This window comes from Lolium perenne, chromosome 2 (genome assembly GCF_019359855.2).
Source record: "Lolium perenne isolate Kyuss_39 chromosome 2, Kyuss_2.0, whole genome shotgun sequence".
Taxonomy (NCBI): domain Eukaryota; kingdom Viridiplantae; phylum Streptophyta; class Magnoliopsida; order Poales; family Poaceae; genus Lolium; species Lolium perenne.
In genome coordinates, this window is record NC_067245.2 from 252,210,514 (window position 1) to 252,233,559 (window position 23,046).

Consider the following 23,046-nt stretch of genomic DNA (forward strand, 5'->3'; position numbering starts at 1 on the left):
GAGAACCTTGTAGTTACGGACCATATTGTTCTCTGTCTTTGCATCAAGACAACGTACATAACACCCCAGAAATAGGCATCATGGTGATCTAAGGCACCGAACTCTAAACCCAAAGTGAGACATCAAAACTCTCTTAATAACCTTGTGTATCTGCACCACTCGAGGGTGAACCATATCCAGCAGCTGGAACTACATGGCAGCACCTACATCGAGATAAAAGTCACCAAATCGAAATCAAAATAAAATCTTGAACCAGATGTACTTGCAGTGTACCGTCAATTTTGTATTGTTGTAGCTCTCAAAATCACACAAAGAAACTTGAAGAAATTAGTTCTTAGTTCTTATGAGCATAACATCAAACATCTAGATGCAATAAACTCACAAAGAAGTAGCCACAAAAATTTGAGAATCTGTACGGGCTCATCCACTAACAGAGAGAGAAAGGACCAAGACATTGGTAGGGAGGAGTAATAGTAGAGAGAGTAGCTAGTAGCAGGGGATGCTCAAGACAACAGCTAGTAGTAGGCAACTTACAATTTTTTGCATGGACGCGGAGGTAGAGCCCGGAGACGGCGGCGGTGCATCCGCGCGCAGGTGGCGTCAAACGAGTGGAGAAGGGGCTGAGCGGTGTGCTGATGAGGCTCCCGCCTGCGAGAAGTGGCCGGAGACAGGAGCAAGGCATACTCGTACTTGGGGAGCCGCGCCGGCCAGAGGCGGCGGGGAGCATGGCGGCAGCTGTTCGTCGGAAGGATGAGTTGCTGCATCGAGGAGGGAACTCGAGCATGGAGCGGGAGGGGCGGCCAGGTCCGGGATGAACATGGCTGGACGACTCATCGCCGGCGACCTCCACTCAAGTTCTAGAAATTGTGTGGAGATATTCATTTGACGATACAAGACATGGTGGGGATTGGGGAGAGAAGAATAGGATGGGCCATCTCGATTATTCCATGGGAGGAGCCACCGTTTTGACCAATTCTCATGGAACCGACAGCTACTGCCCACGTTGGCCCAGCACCGCTCCAGCCATCTTTTGGCTACCTCCACCCAAGTGATTTACCAGCACAGTTGACCACCAAAGCACTGGAAAGAAAAACACATTAGTCTAAATAGCTACGCAGCGCCCTGCCGCACACGGAAGAACCACCGCGGGAACCAGACCATATAAAAGGTGTACGTGTTACCACCACAGTAATTCGAAAGAAGCCTCAAAATTATGAGAAAAATGATGTTGGTTCCCCTATAATATAGTAGTTATCCCAAGAGATAAGAGTCCAGGACCTGATGGTTTTGGCTCGGGTTTTTACCAGGACTTTTGGCATTTAATCAAGAATGACATGTTCAAACTCTTTGATCAGTTCTATCATGGTGACTTGAAGCTAGATGGTATCAACAGATCATTCATGATCTTACTCCGCAAAAAGGAAAATAACAATGAGCCGACCAACTACAGGCCAATCTCATTGTTAAATTGTACAGTCAAGTGGATTACCAAAATCCTAGCTGCACGTCTTCAGTCTTTGATTAAATTGTTAGTTGATGCAGACCAGACAGGCTTTGTCAAGACCAGGTGCATTGCTGATAACTTTATGTATGCAATGGACTTGGTTCAATGCTGCAGAAAGCGTAAGAAGAAGGCTATGATTCTGAAACTAGACTTCAGTAAGGCGTTTGACACTGTCTCATGGGAGGCCCTTTTCTCAATTTTGCATATCAGAGGGTTTGATGACAAATGGATCATGTGGATGAAAGAGCTGCTCACCTCAGCAAAAACGGCTGTTCTTCTTAATGGAATCCCTGCAATTGGATTAACTTAAAAAGAGGGTTGCGGCAAGGGGATCCGTTGTCCCCGCTCTTGTTTATCGTGGTGGTTGATGTTCTTCAACAAGCTATCAAACGCACTGCCCTTGATGGCTTGCTTCGGCATCCAGTTCTTGAGGATCAGCCCTGTCCAGTGCTGCAATATGCGGACGACACCCTGATTGTCATTCAGGGAGAGGTTCAGCAAGCAAAAATTTTAAAAGAAATTTTGGACGACTTTGCGAATGCAACTGGACTCAAGATCAACTTCGCTAAATCCACCTTCGTCCCCATAAACCTTTCTCTGCAAGAAGGTGAGCAAATTGCCGAAGCTCTCAATTGCAAGGTGGCTTCTTTCCCCCAAACCTATTTGGGCCTACCCCTCTCGGATACCAAGCTCCCAAAGGAGGCTTTCCTCCCTTATATCTCTTCTGTCGAAAAGAGAATTGGTTTCTCACTTGATTTTTCACCCATGGAGGGAGATTAACTCTTACTAAGTCAGTTCTAACAGCCTTACCAGCATATCTTATGTCATGTATCCAACTCCCTCGATGGGTTTTGGATGAGCTGGAGAGACTGATGCGAGCTTTCTTCTGGAAAGGGAAAAGTACTGTCAGTGGCAGTGACTGTTTAGTGGCTTGGGATTATGTTTGCAGAAGCTTTGAAGAAGGTGGTCTCGGTATCAAAAACTTACAAATTCAAAATGAATGCCTCCTGACAAAGTTTGTTCACCGTTTCTTGTTAGAACCAAACTCTCCCTGGGCCAATTGGGTCAGGGCTGCCCACTTACAAGACAAAGATTTTGGTGACGTCTCGGCAAACCATTCTAGAGCTTGGAAACAAATCGATAGGCTCATATACAAGTATAGAGACACAACCTGTGTGCAGCTTGGGGATGGAAAAGGTACCTCCTTATGGAAGGACAAATGGACAACGAATGGACCTCTCGGCATCCAATTCCCAGCCCTCTTCTCACATGCCATCAGACCAAACATTTCAGTCGCGGACTGCTGGAGAAATGGATCTTGGGTTATCCCTTTAAAGCATATCACATCTGAGAGGGCGGCACAAGAAAAGGAGGTGTTGCTGCTCTTCTTACAATCCTGTACACTTCGGCCCTCAGAAGGTGATGAGAGAAGATGGCGCTTTGATAAGTCTGCCACCTTTTCTGTCCGCAATTTGTACAACATCGTCAATTGGGGGGGCATAAGGCATGTGAGTGCAGACTCGATCTAGAGCTGCCCCGCACCAAAAAAAGGTAAGCTTTTTGCTTGGCTTCTGATCAAAGGAAGGATCAAAGTGAGAACGGTTTTATTACAACAGAAAATTGTAAGCGATGATAGCTGCCCCTTTGGCTGCAATGCAAGCGAGACAGTTGAGCACTTTGCGCTGAACTGTGACCACACAACTCAAATCCTTACTCTCCTAGGGATTGACCTTTCAGGTTTAACCGTGTTATCGGATATTTTTGACACCGCCAGGGATAGATGTGTGGCTCAGAAAAAGAAAGCTTGGGACTTGGTGATTACTGCATCCTTGTGGAGCATTTGGCTATCAAGAAATAGAAAGGTGTTTGATGATCTCGATGTTCCAATTCATGTCGTAGCCCAGCAATGCTTGGACACTTGTAAGCTCTGGTCTCATAGAGCTACGAAGGATGTGAAAACTGCAATTTCTTTCTGGTTTTTAGATTGGGCAGCTTGAGGCTTACAAGTTGCCGTGCATCTGGTTGTTCCTCTCCCTGTAAATATACCTCTTTTTCCACCCCTGCATTCTCTGGTTTTGTAACTCCTTGAGCTGCCTTAGCTCCTTTTTAATAAAGTGTAGGTAGGGGTTTTTCCCCTCCCGATCTCCTCAAAAAAAAAAAGAGCTTATATAGGAATAATCAAGGCACATGGAGACAAAGGTTTGTCCTCTGCAGTTGCAGGTTTCGGTACACCCCACAAAAAGATATGACCCTTCTTATATGTTGGAGGGTAAAATTTCCCTTATCCTTGATGATCCTTTCACTAGTTGGCAAGTTTCATTGACTTACTTGCCAACCAGATGTTCTAATCTTCCGAGGATGGTGAGTAGGTCTCGCAGGTATGCCAGCTCTCCACTTCTTGCTTTGCAGTTGTTTTGCATGAATACATACTTTCCTGATGCTCCTTTGATCCTTTCTCGATGAGGAGATGACCTAGTGTCCCTGAGACCAGTTGGCTTTCCAGTCACATGAACTTCCCTAACTTCGTAATCTTCTCCCTTATTTCAAGAATCAAGATCCATGGTTCTCATAACATGTGTCAATTACGACTTGCGGCCCTCAAAAAGAAAATTATGACTTATAATTGCTCAGATAAATGTTACGAAGGTTTGTCTCTGAAGCTTACCCTTATTTAAACAGTATACACTATATTTGTGTGTAAATGTTTTTTTTTTCTGAAAAGGAGGTTCACCCCCGGCCTATCCATCAAAGAAATGCACACAGATTTTTAAAAAAATTAAAGTTGATGCAAGGCAAAAGCCAAGGTCATCAACAAGATTGCCTTTGTGTGTAGATGCATATTCATCGATTGCTTGAGTTTCCGATGAACAAAATGGTTTCATATATTTTGTTTCTGGTGCTGTTTGATCTCAGCAAACAGAATCCACACATGCTAGACAATGTTCTTTCGCAAAATTCCGTTCTGTCTCACTCACAGACGTTTCAACAGCATACCACGCAAACTGAAGTTCTCATAAGAGAAAAATTCTCGACATCGGTCCACTAGGAATTACATAAAGCTACGATGCATGATCCGCCCGACAACAAGCCCGCATAAGAACTAGCAGCGCGTCTGTAGATCATTAGGCGTTGCATCAGGCGCCCTTTGACGGAGCCGGGTACTTGACGGCGTTCTTCACAATCTTCTTCAGTGCCGCGTCGCCAAGGTCAACGCCGCACATGTCAGAGAGCCGGATCAGGTAGAGCAGCACGTCAGAGAGCTCCTCGCCGAGGTGTTCCTTCTCCGACTCCTCCCAGCCCGGACAACCCTTCTGGACCTCCCCTTTCCACATGAACAGCTCCGACAGCTCCCCGACCTCACCAACCTGCCCAAGAACCAAGGTAAGAACCTGAAGAATATAAAAGATGATGCAAAGTTCTATCCAATTGACCAAAGCGACAACAAGTTCTCTCATCCGGTCGAAGCCTGACCCTACAGCGCCGTGCAAATGTCTAGTAGTGCGCGCGTCCTGCCCAGGCGAGATAAGCATGTACAGCGGCAGGATGGCACGTGCCTTTTCTGGATGTTATAGAATAGTGGATCTAAGTTAAATCAAGGCATCTCGTTGCTCTGAGCTGAACCAAAAAGTATAGTGCATTGCCTCAAAACAAAGCTCAGTGCAGAATTTGTTCTTAAACACCAGATTTCTCTCCTATGAAAAGGACAACATGCGAGCATGTTTCATTTCCAAATAAGAAAAGATGAGCACTGAATCATATTCCTTCTTCAGAAAATTCAGCCGGCATTCAGAGCGAATCAGTGAACAATCCCTAGCCTGAAGCGTAGACCGGTATAAACACATCGGACCGTGGAATTTTGTGTCGTTTCCACGGTGACGTGGGAGATTAGTTCCACGCCGGCCCAGGTGCGCTGCACACAAAGTGCCATGCAAGATGCAATACGCAAGAAAGCTGTACCTTGGGGCATGAGTTATGGGAAAATTAGTTGGTTGTTGCTGTTGCTGTTGGCTCCCATGAACGGACCCCCATGAACATACACCCAGACCACATGACATTTCAGCGGTAGGATGCATGCTAAAAGTCCTCAAAAATATCTGACCTGATAGTGATAGCGCGATACATATCTGACACTCTGAGGAAGATGTAAATCTGGGGTGTAGTCTGAATACTACAGTACGGTGTCCCCAAACAACTAGTTATAAGTAATATGAAAAGAATAGAATTGATGGATAAAGTAGTAGTCTTATTGAACGGTTGGTCAAAAGAGAACGCATTATGGTGGGATAATCTAATCCACACAACATAATTAAAGAAAGATGCTATGAGATTACAAAACACTGAAGGCTTCAGAATGAAGCATGGGCAACTTTTCTGTTCAGTAGACAATAGTACAACCTAGTTCAATACTTTTAACGGATGGAGACCCTGTTAGATCATGCGCATGTGTTGTTTCAAAGATCAATGCTGACTATTTATATTTCAGAATAAACTAATGAAAATACTCTGAGTAATAACTAGTTGGTGCAGTGCAGCCTCTGAGACATGTAACAGTAGAGGCATTATAATACAGAATTCTGGGGTTCCAAAGAAAATTGTAAGGGTCGAGAGAGATGACATAAAAAGTACTAGTACTGAATTTGATGTGTAAAAATATAAATCCCTGATAAAAGAAAATGTTAGGCTATCGAACAGGGACACACTAGTTACTGATGCGGACTCACCTAGTATAGAGAATGAAATCTAGAATAATTTGCAAGAAACAGAAACCTAAGCTTCTTGTGCACCTCAATAGTAATTTTCTGTTTTAATGAAACAAAATCTCAACGGACACCTGACTGCTGTGACTAAAGGAAAATTAGGAAGATCCGAAAATTACCTACGCCCGATTGCGTGGAGATTTAGGTGTTGACAAACACACAAAGAGCAAAAGAAGTATGACTCGAGGAAGGAAGAAGAGAGCGGAAGAAAGAGGGAAACAAACCATGGCAAGCAGGAGGTTCCTCGGGCTATGGTGCTTCTCCCAGTCCCTCTCCTTGGCGAAGTCATCTAGCTTCTTGGACAGCTGCTTCAGGCTCACGTCGGCGGCCACCGCCTCCGCCGTCGTCTCCTTCCCTTTCACCTCCTCCATGGCGGCCACCTTCTTCTCTCCCTCCATCGACCTTGCCTGGCGAACCTTAAACAGGTATAATCTCTCCCACGCCTGGCGATCGAGTGCGCTTGCCTTCGGCTTGGTGCTTCGGAAAGAGCAGCTAGGCGTGGAGGGATATATATATTCGCCGGCTTGCAGCAAACTTTGGCAAGTAATAATTTACCTTAAACAATTAGGAAAGTGTTAACCGCTGCGGATACAGCGCGATGTATTGACTGACACGCATTGCCTTCTTTGGGGGCATGAGATGTGCGCCAGAGGGCTGCAATTACTTGTCACCTGGAATAACAGAAGGGCTCTAATCCAAATTAGCCGACACATGCAATTCATTAGGCTGCAAAAGCCAATGAGGTCATACTATGTGTTAAGGAAGGTGTGCAGGATAAACATGGCACTGGTTCCTCCTATAAGAATTGCCATATATGGAGGCGCACCGGATGCGTAAAGGGCTTTTGGTGGCGCACTTATGGTCGATCGGTTGTGTGGCCAATTTGAGGAGGATCTTAAAGAGTAGCGTCTCTCTCGGCACAGGTTATACGCGGCATCATAATTGCAGCATACTTGTAATTGCAGCATAGGGAGTGTACAATGGTAAATAAGGCATGCCTTATTTTATTTTTTAGAAAGGCATGCCTTATTTTTTTTAGAAAGCCATGCCTTATTTTATTTTATTTTAGAAAGGCATGCCATATTTTTGCCCTCCATATCTTCAAGAAAGATAATAACTATATCTATATCATAATACGTTAGGACATGTACAATGTTAGAGAAGGCTAGCAGTGCACGTCATTTGGAGAAGACATTAAATATACTCCATCCGTCCACAAATAAGTATACATGCGGGTTTTTTAAGATAAATTATGAAGTGAAATGAAAAAAGCATTGGGAAGATGCATATCTTCTCTTTAATTATTTCACCTCTAATGAGCTAAGGCTGGTCATGGTGGGAGTATCATAGGTAGTATCATGTATCTTAAGCCCACAAAAATGCTGATGTGGTATCTAATTAATGAGGAGAGATAAGATTAGAGTAACATAGGTGGATACTGTATCATAGCGCACGTTACGAGAAAAGCTAATGCTAAATAGATCTTGTACACACATTTTGTATTGGGATTCTAGAAAACAATAAATTTAGAAGATTATGATATACTTTATAATATCACCAACTATAGTGATAATATCATAGACATGTATCATATGCATGATACAACAATATGATACTATGTGTTGTGGGTATACTTCATGGGTGTACCATCGACAGTGCCTAGATCCGGCAAGCCCGGGTGGCCCACAGATGGTGATGAGGCATGTGGCCCATCGGGCGGCCCAGTTGCTGTTGATCCTGACGGAAGATGTCCGGCCCAGGAGCAGGGAGCCGGATCCGACCGACCTTGAGGAGGAACCCGGATCCACGGAGGCCCATTAAGGGACCCGGATCCGGTACGACATAGAAGGAAGGGCGGATCCTTGACGTACACGGCAAGACATTGTACCGTAGTTAGGAAACCTGCATCCGGGTAGGACTCTCCATGTAAACCCTAGATCTGTGCGCTTTTATAAGCCGGATCCTGGGAGCCCTAGAGGCAGAACCTCAACTCATTGTAACATCGCGAAAGCGCCCAGATAATTCCAGACAAGCAGCAGTAGGCCCTGTCATCGTGCAGGTGTTCCGAAGCTGGGTAAATCGCGTACCACCGTCCCGTGTGCACTCCGCCCTATGGCCCCCACTTCTTCTCCCCCTCGTGAGGATCTCTCCTCCGAGGTACCGTCGATTAGGCAACGACACTATGCACTATGACCAGCCTAAGTGATTCTAGAAAATAAGGAGAACATGTGCTCAATAATATTGGGTTTGAATTTCGTGCGATGAGAGAGAAGCAATTAAAGAGCATTTGGAAGATATGAGTACATTTTTTTGTGGATAAAATTTAGAGCTAGATGTCCACTTATTTGTAGATGGAGGGAGTAGCTGCTGGTACAATGCATTATATCTTTTAATGCCATCTCTAGCAATTACTAAAAATCAATTAATTTTAGCAGGAAGTTGAGTTGATAAAGGAAGATACATGGTGCAGTGGAGAAAATAGTCTTTTCTTGAATCTAAGGAATCATCCCTTGGCTAAGGGAGGTCCTTCTCTTTTCTTCATTCAATATCCCCTAACTAAGCAAAAACTCTGATGTGGCGACCATAAGGTAAGGCTGGCGTCACCCAATCTATAATACCTAAATAGGAGCAACCCACTAAGTGTTATCTCTCAACATGCAGCCTACCCACATCAGCAAATTGCCATGTCAGCATCTTTCCTTTCTATTGATGAATTAAGTTTCGGTTCAGTAAATATTCTGGTCTAGCATGCAGCCCATCAGGTCACCGGACACTGAGAAGAAGAGAATCCTCTGCAGCGACTCACTGTTCTCCACATAAACCGCTTCCTCTCCCCCACGATCTCATATCACCCTAGGCTCTTCCGCTCTCCGTTATTGACTCCACTCAGCACTAATTATCTCTCTTCCACCAGTTGTATCACGCCCTTTTTAATCTCCTCTTTCACAGATGCCGTGGCAATTTGGAGCGACCATAACCTTTCTTCTCTCTTTTCTTTCCACAGCGCCAAAGTAGACAAGCAGAAGGCCAGCGGAAAGTGCGGTTGCGCCTGCATGGCGCCTACACGGGCAAGACTAGAAGACTATAAGCTCGGGACAAAGTCGGCTGGCTAGATGGTAGCGTCAATACGTCATCCCGTATGATTGTGTAGAGCCTCCGGATCAGAGTATCATCTTTCTTCTGTTGTTTTCCTACGAAGGCTTGCTACTAGAGATTGATCTAGAGGCAAGAGGAAAAAGCATTGGAAGATAAGCAGAAAAGCCATGGATTTGGAAGGTTCATGATGGGTTAAGCAAGTCATAGAAAGAGCAGCGTTGAAGGGTATTAATTATTTTAACTGCTTTCAGCTTTTATCTCCATCCGTTTACAATTCTTACTGATTTTTTTAGAGTTTTTTATTAATCCAGAGCGTCCAATGATTTATTAAGAATATTGCTCTTTAACCTTTTGTCAACTACATTAGTTTTTCTTCTGATTTCATTTTCCTATTTGTATTGGCCTTCCTTTTCCTTTTGAGGTTGTACAACTTATTTTGTAATTTTAATACTTTTGTTGGTCTGTATTGCAGATTGATCAGGACTATTTGGAGCGGTTGTGAACCATTCCCATCTCAACAAGGGATCTACATATATTTATCTACGTTTTCCTCAGATTATTATGTTTGAAGGCAATGGTAGCTCAATTTTGTTTGTTCTAAAATTTAGACTATGACATGCAGATATATTTTTGGTGCCTCCTATAGATGTACTTTTATGTTGTAACATGTAAGTGAGGTTTATTAGTGCGTTCTTCATTTTTGCCTATCGAGATTAAGCATGTCTGGCTGCCAAGTTATTCATTCGCACCGTCACTTTGGATGACTATCAATATTTTTATATTGCAGTTTTCTTACTTTATTGAACATATACTGATAACACATTTTGTATATATATATTTCCGCTGCAACGCGCGGAGAATCATCTAGTTGTACATGTACACTGGGGTGATGTCAGCCTTCCCTTAGAGATGTCACGTCAGATTTTTGCTTAGTTGTATGAGAGAGAATGAGGAGAGAGAAGGTTGTTTTCCCTTAGCTAAGGGATCATATCTTACGAAATAAGGGAAGACTATTTTCACCATTGTATCACCTATGTTTTCCCTTAACAACAAATTTCCTACCAAAATTTAATTATTCATATTAATTGCTGAAGATGGCTGTAAGAGATAATTTTTCGTCCGTTTTTTATTATCCTTATTTTTGAATCCAAATTACAGGTATTGCCACCGCTATAATTAATACACGATTGGCCAGCTTCCTTCGTCGCCTAGGTGGGCCACGCTCGCTGCCATCCGGCCCAGCCGATAGTCAGCGCGGAACGAGGACTCATTTACGCACGAGACTCATATCTTGCATAGAGAGAAGTCAGATACGAAGTATAAAGCTGGGGGTTGGCAAAACCTAGGCTGCCAAACCGATCTTGCGCCGTCTCCAAAGATCACGATCTAGGTGCTAGCGAGCTTGGGGTCGCCGGAACCTGGACCGCGTGGGGGTTGCCGGGCGAGCTTATGGTCACATGAATCGCGTGAGGTCTTTCTACGGACTCCACCTTTTTGCCGTTGCCGCCCGTGCGCTGGACGGGAGCCGGACTGTCCGCTGCCGATTGAGCGCGAGGTGGACGGGATCAGCCGCTGTTTAGACTAGATGATACCCCGCGCGTTACTGCGGGATTTGCAACAAATATTTTACGGGCAAAAGTTGATAAAATGATTAGAAACAATTCTCGAAAGAAGCCATATATATTTAAAGCCATTGTTCCAATTATGGCGCAGTGCTATTGTGTATTCTTTACTAACCGAAGTATCCTACAGTTTACAATGTGCATTGGTTTATACATATATTGCTAATTTAAAAATAGAATGCAAATAATTATCACGAGAATGGAAATGGTAAATTGCACTGTTCTGTGTGGAGAAATGCTAAAACACACAAATTTAAACAAATCCATGTTTAATATGGCTAATATGGTCTATCTATATGGTACAATTATATCAATATATGTTTTCATTTTCAATGCAAGGTACCAAGTTCATGTTTTCATACCATGTAGATCTTATTAGTTTGTAATTTGCCAATAAAAAATTAGCATTAACCGAGTTAGCAGATTTCATGTAACTTTGGCACGATATAATGTATCATATGTAATCCGCAAGAAAAGAAGAAGTTTGTAAATAAATAATATGACCACAATACCCATATGCATTGATTTAGGTGTGTTCTTGGCAGTATGACCTAAACTCTGAAGATGACTCCAACTCTGCATACATTGCTTAAAAGCATCAATGATGAGTTTTTCTTACATTTCAGATACAACATGTAGCTTGTAAAAAATCTACTTAGAACACTGACTAAAAAATACTACTAAAGTTGCAAATTAGATCTTCATAGTAAGGCTACATAAATTGCGTTTTCATCCCAAATGAAAATCAGGCTAGCAGACCAAATATCTAGTACCTATAAGGGAACAGGAAAGAAAATACATTGGTATAGTCAGAGGGAGGTTGAAGGAAGCAACAAACGGCAGAGAAGGAAAACTAATCTTACAAATAACAGAGTCTGCACCTTGCCCAACTAATTATTCTCACTGGACGCTCTGATCATCGGTCATGTCCGCAAAACAACATGCCCACACCTTGTCAAATGTCATGCCGATAATCCAACATGCCAAAAAATAAAACACAGATCGGATCCAAATTCTGTAACATAGAAGATCAAAGATTAGTGGGAAAACTTGCATGACATCTCCCCATACGCGATTTAGTCGTCCACGGATCGATGCCGCCGCAGATGAATATCTGTGGCTAGGCGCTGCTTGTGGCTGATGTACACCGCCTCCAGAAACGAATATCAATCCCACAGGTCTATCTGTATGGCATACATCTTGATTTATACTCATAGATAAGAGGGAGATCAAAGGTGGAATTTCTCAAAGGAAACGGGGAACCTGTGGGAGAGGAGTGGACTCATGCAGTTAGTATTGTTTTTTCGAGCTGATGAAATGGCTTAAAAACAGAAATGATGTGGATCAATAAGTGGCTTGCTGAGCTATATAGCCTGCATGTTAAGAGAAATTAAAGGGAATTCTTAATGACTGTGTTAATGTGTTAATGACTGCAAGCTGGCTTTTCCGGTGGAGAATTTGAGTAGTAGCCGGCCGTTTCCTTAGTAGTATTATGGCAGCATTAGAGTGGTAATTAGGATTGATTGCACGGTAACAAAAGTGAATAATGGGAGATTGATGGCCAGCTTTCGGTTACAATTGAAAGGAGGGACTACGGCTACATGGGTCATGTACATGATGACGTGGAAGAATTGCTTAGGTGGTAGGTTATGATTGCTCAGTGATGCTTGATGAGGTGGATACCTTGCATGTGTAGAAAAATGGGATCACCTATTAAGAATAGAAAGATTTGGCTCAGGTTCTTTTAGCGACTGCATCTCTGAGATGATCCATATTAGCTTCTCTAGCGATCGATGGGATCGATCAATACTCTGCTTGACACCTTCTTCAACAATCAGATGCATCTCAAGTCTTTATCCAAAAAACTGGTGCATATTAAGATTACGACTGCTGGGCATGGTTGAAGATCAGAAAACTCGCTTGGCTGGCATCGGCCAATTAGTACTGGATATCAGATTTCCTTGCCAGCCTTAGTTTGCCGCATACTGGAACTGATACACGTCACGATCTTCTATGGAGTGGCCTTTTAATGGAGGTCTGGTTTAGGGTTTTGAGAGAGTATCAAGTCAAAGATATGGCACGGACGGCCATAGACCATCTTTTTTTTGTGTGAAGAATACTCGAGATTTTATTACTCTACCACAGAATTACAATCAGCTAGCAGTAGGTAATGCTTCTTTCTAATTCAACTGTTCGTTTAGTTCATCCCTGGATGCGTAATGGAAGTATCTTCGAAAATTGCACACACAAATTTCAGTACGGTGGTTCATGTGCGAGGCAGATTGATAATTGCTGCAATATTATCTATTGGTGCACATACAACAGAGCCGGTCGCTATCTCATTTTTGGAATGCTCTTACTTTAATTTTTTTTTTTGCTCTTTACTTTGTTAATTTTCTGTTGGGAAATGACTACTAGATGACCAAGATCTACAACGATAGTGCCATTTCTTTTTGCCAGGGAACCTTGCTTCGAAGTTAAAGGAGATGACATACAAGAAACACACCCAAGTGAAACTCTCGCGGACACCGTGGGTGGCGGACATCGTGGGCGGCAATGTCAGCTCTATCAGACTATCACAAGGTGGCTTGAGAGGAGCACAAACACGCTGATAAGGTTACAGCTCGCTTTTTCAGATTTAATTGGTCCTCCGGTCCTTCATGTTTCTAATTGTAGGTAACTTAGCACAATGATGTGATCCGAAAAAATGTTCCATTTTAAGGTACTTATGATTTTTGAATCTGAGGAATTCTCGTAGGACTGTGACTTCTAGATAGATGTGGAAAGAAATTAAAAATAGAGAAAATAGTAGATTACATAAAATCAAAAAAATTATAAAAGATTTGATCAAATCGAAAGACAATAAAAGGCAAATTAAGGTGAAATGGCAAACTGAGGATAGAGTTATGCCGGTTGACTTTCTAGAAAAATATAGGTCGTACCAACATTCTTTTCTATGAAAGTTCGTTTTTGTTTCCCCCGATGCAACGCAAAGATATTTTTTCTAGTATGACTTATATCTAATGTCTTCTGTAGCTGATGTGGCGGGGTAAGGGAAGGTATGCCTTCTCTACCATTGTACATGCCCTTACTGCTATCTCTTTTTTCCATCCTTGCAATTAATGAGATTAATTAATTTTAGTAGGAAAATTATGTTGCTAGGGAAATCATATCCGCATAGGGTACAATGAGGAAAATTGTATTCTCTTATTTTTTAAGGTATTATCTCTTATAGCTAAGAAAAGACAATCTTTTCTTTCTCTATTCTATCTCTTCCAACACAGAAAATTGTTGGAGATATGCCCAAGAGGCAATAATAAAAATGTTTATTGTTATATCTTAGTGTTCATGATAAATGTTTACATCCCATGCTATAATTGTATTAACCGGAAACATTAATACTTGTGTGTTTTTTAAACATAAAGGAGTCCCTAGTAAGCCTAGGGGTGGAATCGAGCCGAGCCTCGCCGGCTCGTGGCTCGGCTCGTACGGGCTCGATAGAACTCGAGCCAAGCCCTGGCTCGGCTTGCTCCTAAAATTTTCCTGTAAAGCAGGCTCGAGGCTCGGCTCGTTGGGCTCGTGGCTCGGCCCGAACGGCTCATGAGCCGGCCGTCAACATCTATCTCCTCGCGTGAATTGATCCCCTTCTGTCCCAATTCCTTCTCTCCTCTTAACTCCCTAGGTTTCAGCGCCAGCCGCCGGCCCGCACGTCCACTGCCGCCAGCACGAAGCAGGCCGCCGGCTGCCACCACGAAGTACGGCCGCCGCCAGAACGTCACCTGCAGTCGCGCCCCCATCCCGCCGCCACCTAGTCTGCTCATCCCCATTCCCCTAGATGCAAGCGGAGGCGCCCGGGTGCGATTTGCTTTGGGCTGCCGGAACTCCGCCGCCCGCCGTCTGTGTGCACCAGGAAAAGTGTGCTCGCATGCGCCTCTTCAGCGCTTTCTCCGGCTGCTCCTCCACCGAAGATGCAAAAACTACTGCTTTACTCGTTCCACTGTCCAAGCACATGTACAATGCTACGTTGTAACAGTGCGCTGCATGTGATCCTATTCAGTACATATACAGTAATATTTCTCTTGAACAAAGCCACTACCTTGTAATTTCTGAGACTAGTTTACTATTGTTTTCTAGTTAAATCGATTTTGGGAATTGATTCGATGTGTACTCAGCAGAGATTGCTGCCATCAATGTTGGAAACAAGTAGCAGCAGGTTGTAATTTGACCTCCAATATTCATGCATTTTTTGCTTTCTTGTATAGACACCCAAAAGACAACTTACTATAGATAAGTGTCTACACAGATGTCCATGGATGTGATTACAAGGACATTAAGTTCTGTTGATGCTAGTATATCATTTTATCATGTGAAATGTTATAGAACAAGATGACATCACGTATACTCATGCTCAACTATTGTTTATAATTGTGAAATGTTACATTTTTATTAAAGGTCATAGTGATTTTTTTAATTACATCGAGCCTTCGAGCCGGCTTGCAAGCTTTATCGAGCAGGCTTGTCGAACCTCGAGCCCTTATCGGAAGATTTAAGCTTGGCTTGTCCGACCTTCGAGCCGAGTCGCGAGCCTGAGCCAAGCCTTGTCGAGCCCGAGCCGATCCTCGAGCCTTGAGCTTTGTGTCCACCCCTAAGTAAGCCTCTTGTTAAACTAGCTTGTTGATTAATAGATTAATAGATGATCATGGTTTCCTGATCATGAACATTGTATGTTATTAATAACAAGCTCATATCATTAGGTGAATGATGTGATGGACATATACCCATAGTAAGCGTAGCATATGATCAAGTCATTTAGTTCTTTATGCTTCAAGCTTTAATATGCATAGTAACTTAATCCTTTGACCATGAGATCATGTTAATCACCTACACCGGATGGATGCTTTGATGACACCAAACACTACTGCGTAAATGGGTTGTTATAAAGGTGGCATTAAGTGTTCAGAAAGCATAGGGTTGAGGCACTTGTATCAATAGTGGGATTTGTCCATCCTAATGGTGGATAGATATACTCTGGGCCCTCTCGGTGGAATGACATCCAATTAGCTTGCAAGCATGTGACTGGTTCACAAGGGATATCATATCACGGTACGAGTAAAGAGTACTTATCGGTAACGAGGTTGAACTAGGTATGGAGATACCGACGATCAAACTTCGGATAAGTAAAATATCGCGAGACAAAGGGAATTGTTATTTTATGTGAATGGTTCTTTCGATCACGAAGTCATCGTTGAATATGTGGGAGCTATTATGGATCTCCAGGTCCCGCTATTAGTTATTGATCGGAGAGGAGTCTCGATCATGTCCGCATAGTTCTCGAACCGTAGGGTGACACACTTAAGGTTTGATATCGTTATAAGTACATATGGAATATGTAATGGAGTTCGAATGTTGTTCGGAGTCTCAGATGAGATCCAGGACATCACGAGGAGTTCCGGAGAATAAGATTCATATATAGGAAGTCACTTTCCAAGTTTGGAAATGATCCGGTGCATTTATGGAAGGCGCTAGAATGTTCTAGAACCTTCCGAAAGAAATCACCATGGAAGGTGGAGTCCCGGATGGACTCCACTAACCCTAGCCGGCCAGCCAAAGGGGAAGGTGGAGTCCATGGTGGACTCCACCTCCATGGCCGGCCATAGGGGAAGGAAAGGGAGCAGTCCCACTTCCCCTAGGTTTCACCCATATGGAAGTGTTTGAGTTGGACTCTTATTCGGATTTTGGGCAAACCCTTGGGGGTTCCACCTATATAAAGAGAGGGAGAGGGAGAGGGCTGGCTACCACTTGGCCTCACCACCAAGGGGCTCCCTGGCCGGCGCCCCAAACCCCCTCTCTCCCAAACCCTAGCTACTCTCTCCTCCTTCTTCTCCCGCAACGCTTACGGTGAAGCCCTGCCGGAGATCTCCACCACCACTATCACCACGCCGTCGTGCTGGCGGGATTCCGAGGAGGATCTACTACATCCGCCGCCCACTAGAACGGGGAGAAGGACGTTGTCATAAACATCGTACGTGTGACCGAGTGCGGAGGTGCTGCCCGATTGTGGCATCGTCAATATCTTCTACGCGTTTTTGAAAGTGGCAAGTGATCGACTACATCCACCACGAGATTTATCTCGTTAACGCTTAGCGATCTTCGAGGGTATGTTGATCTTCACCTTGTTGCTACCATCTACTAGGTTAGATCTTGACTTGTTATTCGTTCTTGCGGTCGGAATTTTTTTGTTTTCTATGCTACGAATCCCTACAAAAATATCCTACATAGCAACTATAAGAGAAGACCGATGTCATCTCATTATACATGCCCTTAGACTAGTCACAATGTGTATTATCATCATGTATAAGATACTATTATATTATACTATCTTCAAAATTTGTGGTATCATGTAATATCACAATTTTGTTATTTTGTATTTATAGAATCCAAATGCAAAATTATGTACAAGATCTAGTTGATACGTATCTACCTAATTGATATGGTATCTACTTATGATCTATAGTATTTATTTTTATAGTTCAAAGTTCTATAATACAATATCTAACTATGTTATCGCTATGATCTCTCTCATCATTAATTTAGTGTCTCATTAGTTTTCCGAGAACGTATCTCTCCCATCATCGTGTTTCAGAAATTGGATGTATTGGATATTGATGGTGCTTCGGTGATGGCGTTATACAATCTTGCTGAGCATTGTTGTGGAAGCGGTTGGAAAACCCCAAGAGGAAGGTGTGAGGCATCTTCGACCCCCATGGGGTGGTCTGGCTGCCCTGTGGCGCCTATTCGACCCCCCTCTGGACTTCGTCTTCGTTTCGGTAAAATATTGACTTCGGCTTTTGTTTCGTACAATTCCGAGAATATTTTCTGGACAACTTTTCTGAAATACAAAAACAACATAAAACAGGAAACTGACACTGTGGCATCTTGTTAATAGGTTAGTGCCGGAAATCATGTAAAAGTGCAACGAAGTGTAAGTAAAACATATATGAATTGGTGTAAAACAAACATGGAGCATCAAAGTTATAGATACGTTTGAGACATATCAGATATATTCTCAAAAATTCTCGCACAATGTGAATCGGTTACATGTGTTACCCGCTTTTGCTCCATATAAAATTTGGAGAAATATATATTTAGCTATTTGTCCGATTAAATTTTTATGTGGTTTATTGTAGAGATAACTTTGCATGTAAATCAAAAACAAATGTTTTGTCGAGCCTAACGTCATGGGGAATTTCCCTAATTCCTTATGAGAACTAGCCACATATGTACTCATAGTTTACTATGGAATAATAATAAAATAACATTTTTTTGTGAATAGATACATATGTCAATCACAATTATATATGTTGCGATGCATGTAAGCCTCCTTGCCCCTTTCATTTCTCTGCCACCACAACGCATATATTTAACATCCTTTCCTTCTTGTGATCCATGGCATTCTCTTACTTCTAGCACACCTTACCACTCATGGGTTCTGCATTACTTCAGAATACATTGCTATGTCTTGTAAGGATGCTTAAAGTCTTATCTTTTTTTTATCCCAAACCCACTAAAACAGGTCAATCCTATTTCCTATTTCCTCTGTTCTTTTCATCCATCCTCATCAAATGGGGAAAATTTGGCGAGTACATCACAAATGATAATCACAATAAGCCTTGACAAACAAATACATGATCAAGTGAACTAATTCTACGGTATAATCTTGAAATATGGTTGAACTTATAAATTTTTGTGGTTGGTTTAACTTAGGCATGATTCCATACACTATATCATTGATTCCCTAAGTTGACCACCTACTTATCTTGATAAGTTTATTGACAATCTTGACACACAGTTGACCTTTTTCTTGACCGTTTTCACACATAGCTAAGGGGTTTTGTCCCAGTTACATAACTCCATCGCATCCTTCGTTTTAGAAACCTTTTGTCAAAATATTTAGCTACAAGCTTATGTTGCAAGACTGTGATTAATCATTACCACCATTGCTCTTGGGAGTTCATTAGGATATATGAATGAAGGAAATTGTAGTTTCCCTAATTTGTGTTGTAAGGTTGCGGTTGTTTTGGACCATCTTCCCCAACCTACATGCTAAAATGTCCCCTTTTTTACTCAATCAAGAAGCATTTGGATTCATCTCTATTTTAATAACACCATTTCTCAAGCAAGGCAGTTGATATGTCATTGAAGGTTTTGTTTGAAGAATGGACTAGTAACATTATTCATCTGGAAGTTTCCCATGGTGATCTAATACCTTTGGTTCATCTACAATTGTTTGGATCATCTTCCCAACCAACATGTCGCATCCAACCTTGGAAGTAAAACCTAGTTATCCCAGATGCTTACATCTAGTTATCCTCATCAACTCGATCATATGATGTGAAGATCAGGCCACCATTTGTATGAGCTCCTCCATCAGGTTTGTGCCTATCGGACACTCATTTTTTCCTTCACTTCCTTATATTTCTTAAAGCTTGGATGTTACCAGGTTATGTTGGGCAGGCGTCTACATGTCTATATGTAATCGTATATGGGGAATATGAGTTGTGACAACAAATACCACTAATGCCCCCTCGATAGCAAAGACTATGATCGACAATTATTCCTTTGGTGTATTAAAATTTTATACATATTAATGTGTTTCAGGTTCCTACAGAATTCAACAATTGATATGCTATATTTTCTAAATAGAAATATATTACCTCTTGTGTAGAATCCGCAATCAAATTAAAATATTGCATGGCATAGATCCTAAATTTTAATCTGATGTCTTTTGGAGAGAGAAAAGCAGCAAACAAGTAGTTACTATTTTAAGTAGGAAATGGAAACACACCAGGGGGAGTCTAAAATGATGGATTACTAATAATAACATACCTAGCAAGAGAAAAGCATACCTGACGATACACCATTAATATTTTAGCACGAAAAAATAATCACATTTTACGTTCAAAAAATACAGAGTATTAAGAGGCTGAGAAAATGTGAGTAGAACTAACGAACGAGGGGCACGGAAATAGAAATCCCTTTTACATATTGAAAACTACAGAGTATTTGCAGATTCTCCAATTCTAGTAGGCCTGTAGCTTCACCATTTTGGGTTGTAGGTCCAACATGAATGACAAACCTAAAAGCCCATCAACTTGATCCATATTGTAGGAGCTCTATTTAGCTTAGCCCATTTGAAGCAGAGTCCATACAGAAGGAGCCCAAAATCCTCAGCCAGTGCTCCAAAAGCCCAGACCATGACGCCCCAGAAGTCCCACCATTGTAACCTAGATCGAACGGCCAGAAGTCCCCACCTCAAGATCCGTCGGCTCGCGTTGGCTATATAGATCTGGCACATCTGAACCCTCCACCGTCTAGCCGCCCCCGACCTCCACGACTCGCTCGCTCCAGCTTCTCTTCGCCGCCGCCGCCGCCGCCGCCGCCGCAGCCGCCGCAAAATGGTAGGTGCACGCGTCGACCCGCTCACGCCGAGAGGCTCAACTTCTCTCCTTCGCCTTGGCGGTGTTGGTTAATGGCGTTGATTGACTTGTTGTCGTGCTTCTGCAGCCGTTCAACAGGTATGTGGAGATCGGGCGGGTGGCCCTTGTGAACTACGGCAAGGACTACGGCCGGCTGGTCGTCATCGTCGACGTCGTCGATCAGAACAGGGTGAGTTTGATCTCCTTGCCCACCCCCTATGGCCACTCTCGATCTGTGTCGGCTGATGTGTCGTTGGAGCGGTATATAAGCTTAGATCGCGCGTTGCTTTTGTGAACTTTTTCTTATCCATGTGCTGAGGTTGTAGATTGTAGCTGTTTAGGATGTCGGCTTAGAAGGCTTTCTGTTGGTTTGAGTAGAGTCATAACTGCACTTGTTAGTAGTCTTAGTCTTGACGCCAAAATGTTGATATTTGCTGCTAGCTTTAGCTGGCAGAACTTGTGTTGCTATGTAGTTAATAGCTTGGTTGTGGTTAGCCTTTTAGAGTTCCTTCAGTTGGCTTGCATAGATGACTAGCAGCTGTCTCCCTTTATAAGATATTGACTGTGCTTGTTGACGTTTGTCTGCCCTTCGTTGCTCACTTGTCAAGTCAGTATTGGTTTAAACAATGGTCATTCTCCACTAACTCGTTTAATTCTTACATTGAACCATCTTGAACTTTGTCTCCATATCTACCTAGACAATGCATTTGGCTGGATATGTTTGAATTCACTTGCGCCTGCGATTAGATATCTGATTTTCGACTGAAACTGAACAGCCAGACTTGCAGCGTGCCAGTGTGTTAATATCTGTATGAAATTAGAAAGGACATTGATTGTTGTTTTCCTTGTGAATAAACTACTACGGTTTTCTGTGCATCCATCATTTAAGTTCCTGCCAATCATATATGGATAGCTCCTGCAATTTAGCTTGATGTGATCTGCAATGATCGCTGATGCGTTCGTAGGTTTGGTATTTTTCACCTGATAGCACCATAGCTCTTTTCTTGTACTGTTGGAGTGTTTCTTAGCATAATGGGCCTACATACTTTGCAATTTGAGACACTGATGCGATCATTAGTTTCTTTTGCTGTATTGTTTGTATAGTTACATATTATTTGTGTTACTATATATTTCTGACGTTATGTTAGTCGTAGTTTTAGTTTGTCATATTTCAATTATTTGTTGGTTCCTTTTATAGGTTTTGGATTCCTAATTTGTGTCAAAATGTTAGCATTTTCACTGTAACATCGGATCTTGATGGTGCTGTAGTACAATGTGTGGATAATCTTTAGATAGCTGCGCTGCCAATAAATATAACTGTATAGGATGCTTTCTCAATGTTGATTTGTAAGCCATATCTTCTTTTAAAGCTGTGTGAAATTACTTAACTTGATGGTTGAAATACCTAAAGTAGATTTTTGTACATTATTGCTTTTGTTTGGTCTTAAAAAGTGTTTAATGTATTTTCTTTTATGTGGAACAGGCACTTGTGGACGCAGCTGACATGGTCCGGTGCCAGATGAACTTCAAGCGGCTCTCGCTCACTGACATCAAGGTTGACATCAAGCGCATCCCTAAGAAGGCAACTTTGATCAAGGCTCTGGAGGAAGCTGGTAATGAACCAATCCTTCGACCATTTTTCTAATATAGACATGCTGTTACTGTGCGCTGTTTAAATGAATTGTATCTGTTTGCAGATGTGAAGAACAAGTGGGAGAGCAGCTCATGGGGCAAGAAGCTGATTGTCCAGAAGAGGAGGGCTTCACTCAATGACTTCGACAGGTTCAAGGTCATGCTGGCCAAGATCAAGGTCAGATTTTTGGACATACACTCTTGAATTGTATGCAACCTTCATTATCCATTCCACTAATATTGTGATTTATTGCGTGAACAGAGGGGAGGAGCCATCAGACAAGAGCTCGCCAAGCTGAAAAAGGAGGTTGCTGCTGCTTAGAACACTTTGGTGTGCAACCTGTTGAGATTTTGATCAGCAATGTTTCGATGTCCTATCCTGAAATATTGTGCGAATTACTCACTGTTATTGATGTCTTGATGAAGTGTTAGTATTAAACATCCAGTATTTGAGATCTTCCAGAATTCATCTGAATCTGAGATGGTATGTTTGGTATGCGCTATCTTACTACAGCGTGATTTGTGTTCCTTGTCTGTTTGATGTTAGTTTTCTTGCTTATTTGCATCTTTTGATGACTCTTAAAATATTTATAAACCCCTGCTATGGATCTGCCGAGCAATGCTTGTTCCAGTTGGTGGTGGTTCCCCTTTGTTCGATACTACCTAACTAGACAATCAGCCAGGGGTAAGCAGGTTGAAGGACGTGACATCAGACTTTTTTTTAGTCTTTGTTGTAGAAGACCACTTCTACAGCATCAACTCACGTCAATAAATCATAGTCTCGACTACGAGATTGTTAGTTGGAGGCCGGCTAGTTTAGTGCATTTATAAATCATAGTCTTCATAGTGTGACGAAAGTGTCAGAATTTTCCCATTTGATAAACAACGATTTTTAGCTTAAGTCAATGAATGAATAACATTTTTCTACAATCGTAAGAAAGCTGGGTTTCTTGCATCGA

The 23,046-nt window shown here is 42.4% G+C and overlaps 2 protein-coding genes across 2 annotated transcripts; one reads left to right on the forward strand and one right to left on the reverse strand.

Moving 5' to 3' along the window:
* Positions 1–4,368: 4,368 nt before the first annotated feature.
* On the reverse strand, positions 4,369–7,076 carry LOC127335607 (uncharacterized). Its single transcript, XM_051362315.2, has 2 exons — positions 6,486–7,076; positions 4,369–4,869 (listed from the first exon to the last, which is right to left on the reverse strand). Exons 1-2 carry the CDS (start codon positions 6,657–6,659, stop codon positions 4,639–4,641), a joined length of 405 nt encoding a protein of 134 aa, XP_051218275.1. The 5' UTR covers positions 6,660–7,076; the 3' UTR covers positions 4,369–4,638.
* A 13,199-nt stretch (positions 7,077–20,275) lies between these two features.
* On the forward strand, positions 20,276–22,615 carry LOC127335608 (large ribosomal subunit protein eL14z). Its single transcript, XM_051362316.2, has 5 exons — positions 20,276–20,437; positions 20,544–20,645; positions 21,939–22,068; positions 22,153–22,265; positions 22,350–22,615. Exons 1-5 carry the CDS (start codon positions 20,435–20,437, stop codon positions 22,407–22,409), a joined length of 408 nt encoding a protein of 135 aa, XP_051218276.1. The 5' UTR covers positions 20,276–20,434; the 3' UTR covers positions 22,410–22,615.
* Positions 22,616–23,046: the final 431 nt, after the last annotated feature.

Excerpts from the sequence above, each read along its gene's own strand:
- LOC127335608 (XM_051362316.2), top strand. Across the intron at positions 22,069-22,152 it reads CAAGGCTCTGGAGGAAGCTG|ATGTGAAGAACAAGTGGGAG; the intron begins GTAATGAACCAA and ends ATCTGTTTGCAG. Across the intron at positions 22,266-22,349 it reads TCATGCTGGCCAAGATCAAG|AGGGGAGGAGCCATCAGACA; the intron begins GTCAGATTTTTG and ends TTGCGTGAACAG.
- LOC127335607 (XM_051362315.2), bottom strand. The coding sequence starts at position 6,659 with ATGGAGGGAGAGAAGAAGGTGGCCGCCATGGAGGAGGTGAAAGGGAAG. Across the intron at positions 4,870-6,485 it reads GGAACCTCCTGCTTGCCATG|GTTGGTGAGGTCGGGGAGCT; the intron begins GTTTGTTTCCCT and ends GTTCTTGGGCAG.